The sequence below is a fragment of the Cyrtonyx montezumae genome, unplaced genomic scaffold (assembly GCF_038088225.1).
Source record: "Cyrtonyx montezumae isolate F1298 unplaced genomic scaffold, pur_monq_1.0 scaffold_1, whole genome shotgun sequence".
Lineage (NCBI taxonomy): Eukaryota > Metazoa > Chordata > Aves > Galliformes > Odontophoridae > Cyrtonyx > Cyrtonyx montezumae.
Window position 1 is genome coordinate 7,865,251 of NW_027071825.1, and position 11,393 is coordinate 7,876,643.

Genomic DNA, 11,393 nt, shown 5'->3' on the forward strand with positions numbered 1-11,393 from the left:
CAAGACAATTTCCACCCAGAATAATAAGACAGCACCACTTTCCATTAAGTACTTTGTATGTCTATTGCTGAACAGCATACTAAATAGTTTTCTGAGAACTACAAAAGCAGATTCTCTAACTGCAGTTTTACCTACAGAATTTGTGTTTGGGGATAACAGAGAACTCGGTGACAAAAATTACACTCTGAAAAAAAAAAAAAGGAAAAAACATCATCTCAATTTGGTCCAAGCATCCAAAAGACAAACAAGGGCACTGCTTAATGCTGCTGCTGAACTGATCCTTAAGGAGAACAGGTGTATAGCAGTTAGGAATAAGAAGGGCTGCCTGTGGTAGGCACAGAACTGTGACAGAACAGTCTCTTCAGAGAGATGTTTAAACTATGATTTTCCCATGTGAGCAACTGAACTTTTACTAATGGAAAACCAAAAAAAAAACCCACCTTGTAACTACAACCACAAGATTTCCTATTTAAGAAAAAATAAAAATAAAAAAAGCAGATCCATTTGTAATTAACTGTGTTTCCAATTGTCATTTGATTTGTGGAAAAACAAAACAAAAACCTAAAACCCAAATGAACCAAAACAACCCAACATAAGACAATTACAAAGTGTGGACTGCAGTAGCAGCTATTCAAGCAAGATTCAAGCACAAATTTAAATGAACTTCCGAGCTGGAAATTAGCCTTCTTTGTCAAATATTTGTACAACTTTTTCAAAGACCTAAAAAGAAAGAGAAGATTATTAATATTATGAAGTGCTAAACAGTCACTTGAAATTAATCCAGAACAAATTGATAGCATTTAAGAATGGTTTTCTTAGAATGTCCACTGATTATTTAATACAAAAACTGAAATCAATTCTAGGAAATGGAGACACAGTATTAAGTATTTCAAAGTTCACTGAAGTGGAAAAAAAGCCAAGAACAATAAACTGTTACAGAGAAACACTGAAAATCTGTTTAGTCCAGCTCATGTTCAAACAGAAATTAATTTCTTAGTTATTCCTGTCTCAATCAGTTCTTCAAGAGTCAAAACAAAAGTAGTTCATTACTGGTGAGGGTTATACAACACCAGCAACAAACTGACTTCACCAGCCATACACACATCTAAGAAAAACACCATCAATACATACCCTGCTACTGTCACCCTTCTATTTTCAGGCTTATATACTTACTTCATCAACCGATTTAGAGGCATCCACTCTTCTAACTTTTCCCATTCTCTCATATAAGTCTATTATAGGCCTAGTGGACTGCAGGTATGTATGAATTCTAGAAGAAAGGAGGAAAAAACAGCATTACATAAAAAAATAACACACACACACAAAAAAAGAGAACTGAAACGTTTTGGATATAGTACCTCTTTTCCAGACTCTCCCGATTATCATCACTCCTGCCACTGCTCTTGCCTCTTTCAAGACAGCGACCAATGCATATCTACAAAAAAAAGCACCAAAAGAATGATCTCAATCAAGAATACAATGTGCTGAGAAGCAAGAACAACAATAAGAAAAAATCCTGAATTAATAGCACATATTTGAAAAAAATCTAGATACGCCTGATGCACAAATACTGGCCAGAATACTGTCCAGATTCGATGTATGTAACCTGGAATTCACAAAGAGAGTTAAACAGTGGAAACAAAAGCAACATCAAGTTCTGTGGTGTGATGAAGCATCCAGCTGGAGCCATTTAAAGAAGAAAACTACCTGATTTTCAAGGATGTGCTCTGTCTTTCTGAAAAGCAGAATGTAAAATTAAGACTACCGATACATGCTTGCACTGAAGAAGTGTCCCTGGATGATCTCCCAAGAATTTAATGAGACTTAAATATTAATTTATTAGAAGTGAGTCTGTTCTTAATTGGCATAGCTACAATTAAAAAAAAAATAAAAGCAAAATCTAAGTAAAGATTACAAAAACTGTACCTAAAAGCTGCCCACTGAACTCTGTTTTGAAGCCTAAAGTTAAGTAAGCAATAACACGTAGATCCCATGATTAAGTTTATGTTTAAGGCCATGCCGGATGGGGCTTTGAGCAACCTGATTTAGAGGGAGGTATCCCTGCCTAGAGCAGGACAGTTGGAACCAAATGATCTTAAAGATCCCCTGCAACCCAAACTATTCTATGATTGCATGTTTATCATACTCATCTCAGAAGACAAACAGTATTTCTTATAAAGCACATCCTCAGGAAAAATTAGAAGCTCAAAATTAACACGTTCCCAGTGAAAATTTACACTTAGCCTTCTATTTTTGTAAGGGAAGACAACAGTCCCGCATTTGTTGAGTTAAAAAATAATCAGAAAATTGGACAAGAAAAAGAGCAAAGAAATTTAGATGTTGGGATTTTTGTATCCATTTTTATCCCCCAAGGGCACTGCCATATTATAAAGACAGCACATCCTGGCATTTATTAAAGGACTAATACATCATTGTCAAAACATCCTTAAAATCTAACGACTTGCTGAGTAAAACGTTGATCACTGGGTACCTACATCACAGCTCACCACTACAAAAATTAAGACATATGCTGTCAGCACTTCAGAATTAAAGCAAACATTGCTATTAAATTGATTTCTGACTAAACAAGTACTCTGAAATCCTTAAGAGTAAACACAGCAGCATCTTCTGACAATGAATCAAATAATTGTTTAATGTTTTAAAGGTTTTATAAACTCTCCTTAAGAACACAAATCTTTACATTTTCTTAATCTAATTTATTTGCACAAGATTACACCAAGTGTAATTATCCACTTGCTATTTCAAAAGGCTGCAGTTTTTCATCTGCAAAAACACACTGCCAAAAATCCTTGAAATTCACTGACCACATTTTATTTCTACTCCTACATTAGTCTATTAATACTGAAAGATTCACTACCCAACAGCTTTATGGTTCTTCATGAACGATTCTCACAATGCAGCAAGAAAGGAAGTTACAGCCTAACACACTTCATTACCTCATTGTCACAATCAAAAAAGAGAACAAAAGAAACATCCGCCTTCCCATCCATAGTCTTATTCCAGCCTTGAAGATTATCTTCGTTTCTGGGAAAGCCATCAATCAAGAACTTGTGCTTCTGGGAATTTGCAGCCATTGTTTGATCCATAGCCTGATAAAAGAATTCAAATCAAGATCTCCTGCACAGACAAGTATTTATCAATTCCTTAATCACCTCCAAAGTATTCATATATTAAATTAAGAAACATTTATCACAGAACTGCTGCAAATTTACAACATATTTTTTTGTTTCATCTTCAACATGTTCTAATTACTTCACTGATGCAGCAATAGAGCTTTCTTTTCTTTTTTAACTGACAACACTAATTCAGAAAGCTTAAAATCTTTGAAAGCCCAGCTTTAGAAGTGTATAAATACAATAACTTTATTGTATTCAATAAAACAAGTGTTTTATTATTTTAATAACATTTTATTATTTAATATTTTATAAAATATTTTTATTCGTTAATATTTATTTTATTAAATAAAACATTAATATATACAATACTTTTAACAGCACGTTGCAGTACAAGATGCCAATCTGACTCTGGTATAGACCTAATGCAAATGAAAAGAACTCTGAAGAACTTGAGCTGAGTGAGCAAAAGCCTTTTCCATCCCAAAGGAGATATTCAGATTATTTTCCTGGACTTCTAATAAGGATAAAGGTTGAACTTTTCCTTCCATAGGAACGTTAGCAGGTGCTCTTCTCCTTCACCCGACAACTTTGATAAAACAGAGGGGTAATAGGGACAGTTCCTTCAAAATACTGCCACTGCTTTGTCACTTAGTCCACAGGACTGAACCAGCAAGGAAATAGCCTTTTCCTTACCCTCTTGAGCAAGCTGATTGTTATTTCAACTGGCACAATTTCCCCCTCCTTAATGTAGTTCTCAATGAGTTCTCCATATTGTGAGCCTGGCCTTTTTCGTTCGTCTCGAAGGAGGTCACCAGCAGAGAGGTGTGTGTAGCCATACTTCTGAAAAGTGCAAAAGAAACAGGCAAGGACATCCTTGAATTAGTAGACATGCAAATCTGCATCAGTCAACGGTATCAGCCACATTTATCTTTGTATTATGACAGAAAAATACAGGAAATAGAAGCTTGCTATTGACAGATATATTCCATCTTCAGGATGTACAGAAAGCACAAGGAGAAAAGAGATTCCTGGGCAAAACAATCAGCAAGGCCACGGACAGACATTCATGTCCTGCTGTCATAGGCAGCATTGTCACATTTGGGAATACGACGGTCTCAGAGTCCCCAGGGTGTTTCTTGAAATGCTGCATTGAAAAAAGACAAACTCCAGAATCTCTCTGAGCAACACCCCATCCTACACAATCCCCCCGTTTAGATTCTTCACTTGCTAAATCACAACTTGATCTATGGGTTGATAACCATTAAAACATTTTAACAAACAGCAGAGATCAGGTCCAAGTCCATTGATCCAGGATCAGCACGCGGGATAACATCAAACACTGTGACCCCCTTCCTTTGCCTCAAAAAAAAACCTGAAAGCTTTGCTAATGCAAAACACAGGTGATAGTTATTATAACCTTATTTCTCAGACATGTAGCATCATAAATAGACAACTATCACAAAGCTACAAATCTGTTGTTATAATGGGAAATTCAGAGCTCTAAACAACCATTTATTCAGCTGATTTATTACCACCAGAAAACTAACTACATAAAAACAGGCATAAAGACACCTCCTTGATGAACACTTCAACTAACCTGGCAGTAAAACAGCTAAGCCAGCCATCCACCCACAACAAAGTACACCTATACATGCTTGTCCTAAAGTTTTAATACAAAACAAAAGCAGCAGCAAATTACTTCAGGGTTATCAGCTTGGCTGCAGCAGCTTCCAAAGCAAATTTCAAAATTGGTGCCTCAACAGAATAATCAATGTGACTAAATGCTTGTTAAGGCTGTGAACTCAGGATTTACAAACTTGGTGACTGGACTAAGTACAACAGAAATATTACACAACCCACTAAGTGGCTTTAGAAACATTTCAGTTGCTTTCCAATTTCACCCACAAAAGCGTGTAAAGTTTGTTCTGCATAGTCATAATTTAGGAAGGGATATAATTACCTAAATCTCCAAAATGCTACACATCTGGAAAGAAAAGGAAACAAGATTTTGCTTTAAGTAACTGTGAAGAAAAACCTCCACTGACATCCTCTGTAAGCTCACTATACTCCTGCTTTCATGTGCATTGCATTTGGATATGGTTATTTAACTACAAATCTGCACATTAACTATGGACTACAGAAGCTGTAAACCAGAGTAAATCTCTTCTCTTAAGCAAAAAACCTCACTCTGCTGAACCCTAAATTAACACAGACTTGTCTGTACAGTTAAAGAACGATGATATTTTTAACATTAAGTTCCTGCACAGAAGAAAACAGGAGGAAAATATAATCCCTTCTGTTTTAGAGGATTACCAACCCATTTGATTTTCTTTGCCATGTCCCTTTTCATGCAGAAAAAAGGAGTCAGGCAATTTTTGGAATTCTCTGTCATTTGCAAAAGCAAGCTGAATTATTTCTGAACGGCTGAAGAGGAAAGTAAAAGAAGTGCTTCAGAGTGCTGCTGTACAAATGGAGTTGTTTTCAGTAACAGTAAATTGTCTTCCAGAGTAACCTTCAGAATGTTTTAGCCAGGCAGTAAGGAAAACAAACTTCTTCAGTGGCAAAACATCTATTTGTTAACTGCATGGAGCATGGGAGCCAAAGACAACATGTCAACTTAAACAACACCAACAGCACAGAGCCGGACTGCTGCTCCGCACACAGCAGGCTTCAGAGATGCAGTGCTCACACTGCTCTCACCACTCAGAATCAAACCACGTGTCCAGGACACAACTTCTTTCTCATCAGGCAAGACAAACCCTCAGCAAGCGTCCTGAGCTGGACCAAATCTCAGCCTCCCCAAGAGCTTGCAAAGGAGATTGCAATGTTCCTGCACAACAGCTGAGGAAAGGCACTCACGTCTTGCAAGTCTGCACTGCGCCAGCATAACTTCCACAAGTGCCAAGTACATCTTGCAACGAGCTCCATCCTGGGGATTACAGCAACCACTGCCTAATCCTTCCCCACACAGTCAGAAAGGGATGGCTGTAGCTTCCAAATAACGAAAAAGCAGTTTCTCCAGTTCTTAAAGAATGCGTATATGCTAGATTCATGATGCTTGCAGAGGGCTGAAAGGACAACTTAAAATAGAAACTAGGTTAAATCAAATAAACTCAGAATACTTGGATGTTAAGCACCTTAAATCTGAACAGATTTTTAGATGGGACTACAGAAAATAATCCCAGATATATTTCATAGATAAGTTTTTTACTACGCTAGCTGGCAGGCATGTTCTGCTATGATGAAATACTAAATCAGTAAGCAACTACTAAACAAGATATTCTCATTGTTTTTATATTTGGGGAACCATAATCCATTCTCTTACAAAAATTAGTTGTCCACAAAAGACAAATTCTCATCTGTCTTCAGCACCATTGCAGACACCTTCCTCCTTCACTTTCAAAGGTTATGGTGGAGTAGAAAGGCAAGTCCAAGTCTCCAACAATCCCAGATCTTCCTTAGAACAGCATTTAGCAGTGTTCTATAAAACACAGGAAACCACAGCTCCATCCCCACTCAGCAGGGCAAACTGGGACTGTCAGTCAAGAACTGCAACTTCTGCTCCACAGACAGAACAAGCTTTACTTACTGTAAATATAATAAGTAGATTAATATCAACTACAGATGAGTCATATCTATGCCACACCCGAGTAGAGCAGAGTTCACCCTAGCAGCTTTCTCCACGCAGTAGGACAGGATCAGCAGCACAGATCAGCTGCTGGTGGGACAGCAGCATTTGAACTGTCTGGTACCCAGACAGTCTGAAACCCCCCTGAGTGAGCAGAAGCTAAGAAAAAGCAAAGACCAAAACAAGTTACTGCTCTGACCTTGAATCCTATCATAGCTTATCACTGTTAATCTGAAAAATGAAAGTCAAAGGGCTAAACAAATACAAACTCTTACTGCCCCAGTTCCGGCTTGTCATACCTTAAGCAATCTTACCAAACAATCACAGTTTGCTGTATTTTCTCAGATGTGCTCTTTGAGAACCAGTTAAAAATAAAATAGAACCTTGTAAAGCATGCAGCCTTCATACAGTAAAACAAAACCAAAACAAAAGTTTTTGTCTGTGCCATCAACACGTGGAAAGAGAACTTTGGGGTATAAACCATATTGCAATAGCAACCCTCCTGTCAGCTTATTCCAGCCAAAAGCTGTTTTCCTAGTTAGAGATATGCTCCTGCCTCTGGGGAAAAACAAAACCCAAGGCAAAATAAAAACAGCCCAAAAAAACACAAACCCACACCACATTAGCAAAACAAAACACACAAAGGAGATCCCACTGTCAGGGCCTCTGGAAAGAGGGGGCAAACAGAACACCCCAGTGCTGCAGGAATGTCCAGCTCAATGAGATGGTTGAGAAAGCCCAAAATTCAATGCCCAGAGAGGGAGCCTGCATTCTGTGAAATGGAAGCATATAGAGAGTAAATCTTTAGAAGAGAAAAACAGATTTAAACAATCAAAACAGCTCCAAAGTTCAGAAATAAGAACTCACATTCCAGCAAACAATGATGAGAACTTCACAGCTAACTGGACTACCAATACTTGGCACTTTTGGAAGACACTTGAGACACTGAGTATAAAACAAATAACTTATAAAATGTTTTTATTGCAAGACAGTTAATGCTGACTCTCAACAGACTTCCAGAAGACAACACATGACAGCAAAAACGAAATCTACTGCTGCTTTCAGAGGAGTGTTTCTGAAACAATATGTTCTTTGGGAAGTTTTCTTCCCCCTAGAGCTCTTCACTGTACATCTCAAAACAACTTCACACCTTTTTTCACTTGGATACCAACTCTTACAGAAGGAGAAAGCTTAGCATCCCACTTGGCAGGATTCATTTTGGAATTCAGCACAGATATCCAACATAGGACCTGCCGTGGAGATTGATTTTGAGTGTGCAAAGAAAGAAGTTTTGCATACTCCAAACTCCTGGAGTCACTTTGAAACAAAAACAAACAAAAGAAACCAATCAACCCAACAACAAACAGGGAAAAAAATAGAAACAAGAACTGTCAGATGAAATCTTGTTGGAACATGACTAAACATTTAGTTATTATACTTTTTTTTTCCCTTCCCAAGACAGCTTTGTGTTTCAGGTAAAGTTAATAAAGGTTTAAAATTTAGATCAACCAAAGCTTTTTTTTTTTTTTTTGTGCAGATCTGAGGAATAAGGTTTTTTTTCCTTGACTGTACCCTAAGTGTTTTTGTGGGGCAAAGTTCAGAAATCAGCAATAAAAGGCATTCACGTTACCTTGCACACAATAATCTCACCATCACAAGATTTGACCTTCATGCACTTCATGGTGTTTATCTCAAGCACCTGCAATCAGATGCCATCTGAACTGCCTTCTCACATGCTGTTCCTCACCCAGCAAGCCTCGGGTGAAGTCAGAAACTCCCTTACTGTGGGAGGTGGCAGGAGTACATCCTCGGGACTGGGAGAGAACATGAACTAGAGGGAGTTCTGCTTAATCCCTTCATAAATAGGAAGAATTGGTCTAGAGCAGCATTTCTACTGCATTTACATTCCTGTGAAAGCACTGTGCACATTCAGAATATACATGCCTTCTCTCCCTATCAGCGGAAAGCAGCCTGGTTCAGCTGTCTCTTTAAACCTTAACTGCAAAGATAATAAAACCTCATTACTCACCTGTTGCTCCCCTTTGTACACTGTCAATACCCATTCCCACTTGTTACTGCAAATTCTTTCCTCACATCACTTCTCCACTTTGGTCCAAATGTGACAGGAACGCATCCCTAGGAGGGCCTCAGCAATGTGAGATTTAGGTGAGCGCTCAGGAAATACAGATTTCACCCACAGTGACTGATGCCATTCCCTTTTTCAGGCAACGTGAAGCAGTCAGCAAAACAACGATGACACTTTTGAGACACTGTTCCTGGGTAGTACACATGGTTTAGTGGGCATGACGGTGATGGGTTGATCGTTGGACTAGATGATCTTAGTGGTCTTTTCCAACCTTAACTACTTTATGATTCCAATACCACTTTTGCTCCACAGTTACTGTTGTTTTTGAATAAGAGCTCTCAAAGCTAAAATCATACAAGATCTCACCTTAGCAAAGTGAGCCTTCTGCATGTCATGTGCTCTGTCCCAGATCTCCAGAATGTACAGCAACTGAGGTATTTATAGCACGTACTGACTTTTTGTTGAGAACAAACTTCAGATTTAGCACAAGATATGGGATCAGATTCACTCCTAACGTAAACTAATATTAATCAGCCCATTTATACAACAAGGATGAAGGAGGTTTATTATGACTCAGCTATAGCCCCTTTTCTCTGCGGCAAGCTGCCAACAGGGTCTAAAATGCAAACAAAAAACTACACTTTCAACCTGAAAGCAGCATTGATTGCATGAAGGCTGTCCTACTGCCTGGATTGGGGCTCTCAGGGGGGCTGTGAGGGCCAGACCAAAGATGGGCACTTAAAAAAAAAAATCTGTTGCTCAACAGCCCCTCAATTGCATTTCATCCACATGTTCCTGCTCGTGCCCTTTTTAAGATTTTCCACCAGGTTCACCCCAGCCCAGACCTCTTCAGATCCTGGGGTGACCCCTGCATGGGATGTCAGAAGGTTCTTTTCAGCAGTGAATGGGACATGCAGGTTTAGAGCAAGTTTGCATTTATTAGCTTTTGCTCTTCTCTCACTGTCCTCAGGAAGAAAATAAATACAGTGCAAGGAAGCAAATTTTCTGTTTCTGTTTTTAACTGCAGCTCCAGTTTGAGTAGCAATGACTCATTTGAATCCTTCCTATCAATACAGTCTTTACTAAATTATATTAACCTATAAAGCCAAAGGTATTTATATTTCTAAACACATGGCAACAGCCACATGAGGCATTTCAGCCCTGAGGCTCCACTCATGGTTAGGCAAAAGCCTTTAATGACAGCCTACAAAAATGCCCTACAGTTTAAGCTCATTTGTTTGCTATGTACCAGGGACAGAACCTGACCTTAGCAAAAGGCTTTATGAATGCTATGCGCCTTTCATCCCACCACTTAATTGAAGGAATAAGCCAGTTTGAATAACAGTCTATAATTTGAGGTTAAAGCCCTGCAGAACTCTGCATAATGGCATTTTTCAGTCTGGATCAAATTCACATAACTGAGTTACTCTGTGCAGGGGATGTAACAGCAGAGGTAGAGCATGTAACAGCAGTAGAACTGAGACACACATGCCTGTGCCAGACACTGGGGCTTGGTGCTTTGGTTGGTTTCTTCCTTCCATCAACAGATTCAAAAACATGGGCACTACTGCAGCTCTGTTATTTCTTATAGCCTGGATATGGATAAACTTCAACCATTTGCAGCTTTCAATGTGAAAAAGAATGTACAGCTGCCCAGGGAAGAAAAAACACACAAATCCAACAGACATGTTTGGAAGCATTCAGACACTAAACACTTCTGTAATTATCCACCTGAACATAATGCAATTACCGCTGTGTTTAGTTTTTAAGAGGACACTACCCTAACACAACGTGCACCTTCCTGTCTTTAGTATCTGTTCCACCTCACAGGGCTGACAAAGTATTAGGACAACTGATAATGGGAAAAACGCAGCGGGAACCCTCATCCTATACCGTCAGTGCAGCAGTAACCTCACGGCACACGTTCTGACCTCTACCACAGCACCGAGCAGCCTCCACCCAGGAGGTGCAGCAGCACGCAGAGCCGCCTCCTGCCACGTCGCGCTGCCAGCTCCACAGGACGCAGTCCTCGACCCCCACAAACCGCGGCACGGTCACCCACCATCACCACCCACTACCGCACCCCGCGGCCTTTGGGCTTAGCCCCAGGCACTGCAGACAGCCGCAGTCCCCTCGCTTCTGCGGGCGGCCGGGGCCGGACCCCGCAGCAGCCTACAGCTCCCAGCGTGCCCCGCGGCAGCGCCCGCTGAACGCCCCGCAGCGCCGCCCCGGGGCATGCTGTGATATGTAGTCCCGCAGCCCCCTCCCCCCCTCCCCAGCAGCACCGCGCCCGCTCTGCCGCCCTCACCTCCACGATGCGGGCGCACTGCGTCCCTTTACCCGCCCCGGGCCCGCCGAGGACGAAGACAACGACGGGCTTCATGAGGAGCAGAAGGCGGCGGCGGAGCAGCAACAGGACAGCGGCGGGCGCCGAGGCCGGGACCGGTGAAGGGACTGAAGCAGAGCAGCCGCCAACCGCTGAGGTGTCCCCGCCGCCGGAAAGTGCTTCCGGGTCCCCGGCGGCGCGCGCCGGGTGGGAGGG

The 11,393-nt window shown here is 40.6% G+C and overlaps 1 protein-coding gene across 1 annotated transcript; it reads right to left on the reverse strand.

The window, feature by feature from the left end:
* Nucleotides 1-446: 446 nt before the first annotated feature.
* Nucleotides 447-11,360, reverse strand: CMPK1 (cytidine/uridine monophosphate kinase 1). Its single transcript, XM_065739209.1, has 6 exons — nucleotides 11,160-11,360; nucleotides 3,831-3,977; nucleotides 2,958-3,110; nucleotides 1,359-1,435; nucleotides 1,174-1,270; nucleotides 447-720 (listed from the first exon to the last, which is right to left on the reverse strand). The coding sequence occupies exons 1-6, from the start codon at nucleotides 11,232-11,234 to the stop codon at nucleotides 679-681; spliced, it is 591 nt and encodes a 196-aa protein (XP_065595281.1). The 5' UTR covers nucleotides 11,235-11,360; the 3' UTR covers nucleotides 447-678.
* Between the last annotated feature and the right edge of the window lie 33 nt (nucleotides 11,361-11,393).

Excerpts from the sequence above, each read along its gene's own strand:
- CMPK1 (XM_065739209.1), bottom strand. The coding sequence starts at position 11,234 with ATGAAGCCCGTCGTTGTCTTCGTCCTCGGCGGGCCCGGGGCGGGTAAA. Across the intron at positions 3,978-11,159 it reads AGTGCGCCCGCATCGTGGAG|AAGTATGGCTACACACACCT; the intron begins GTGAGGGCGGCA and ends TGCACTTTTCAG. Across the intron at positions 721-1,173 it reads CCTCTAAATCGGTTGATGAA|GTCTTTGAAAAAGTTGTACA; the intron begins GTAAGTATATAA and ends CTTTCTTTTTAG.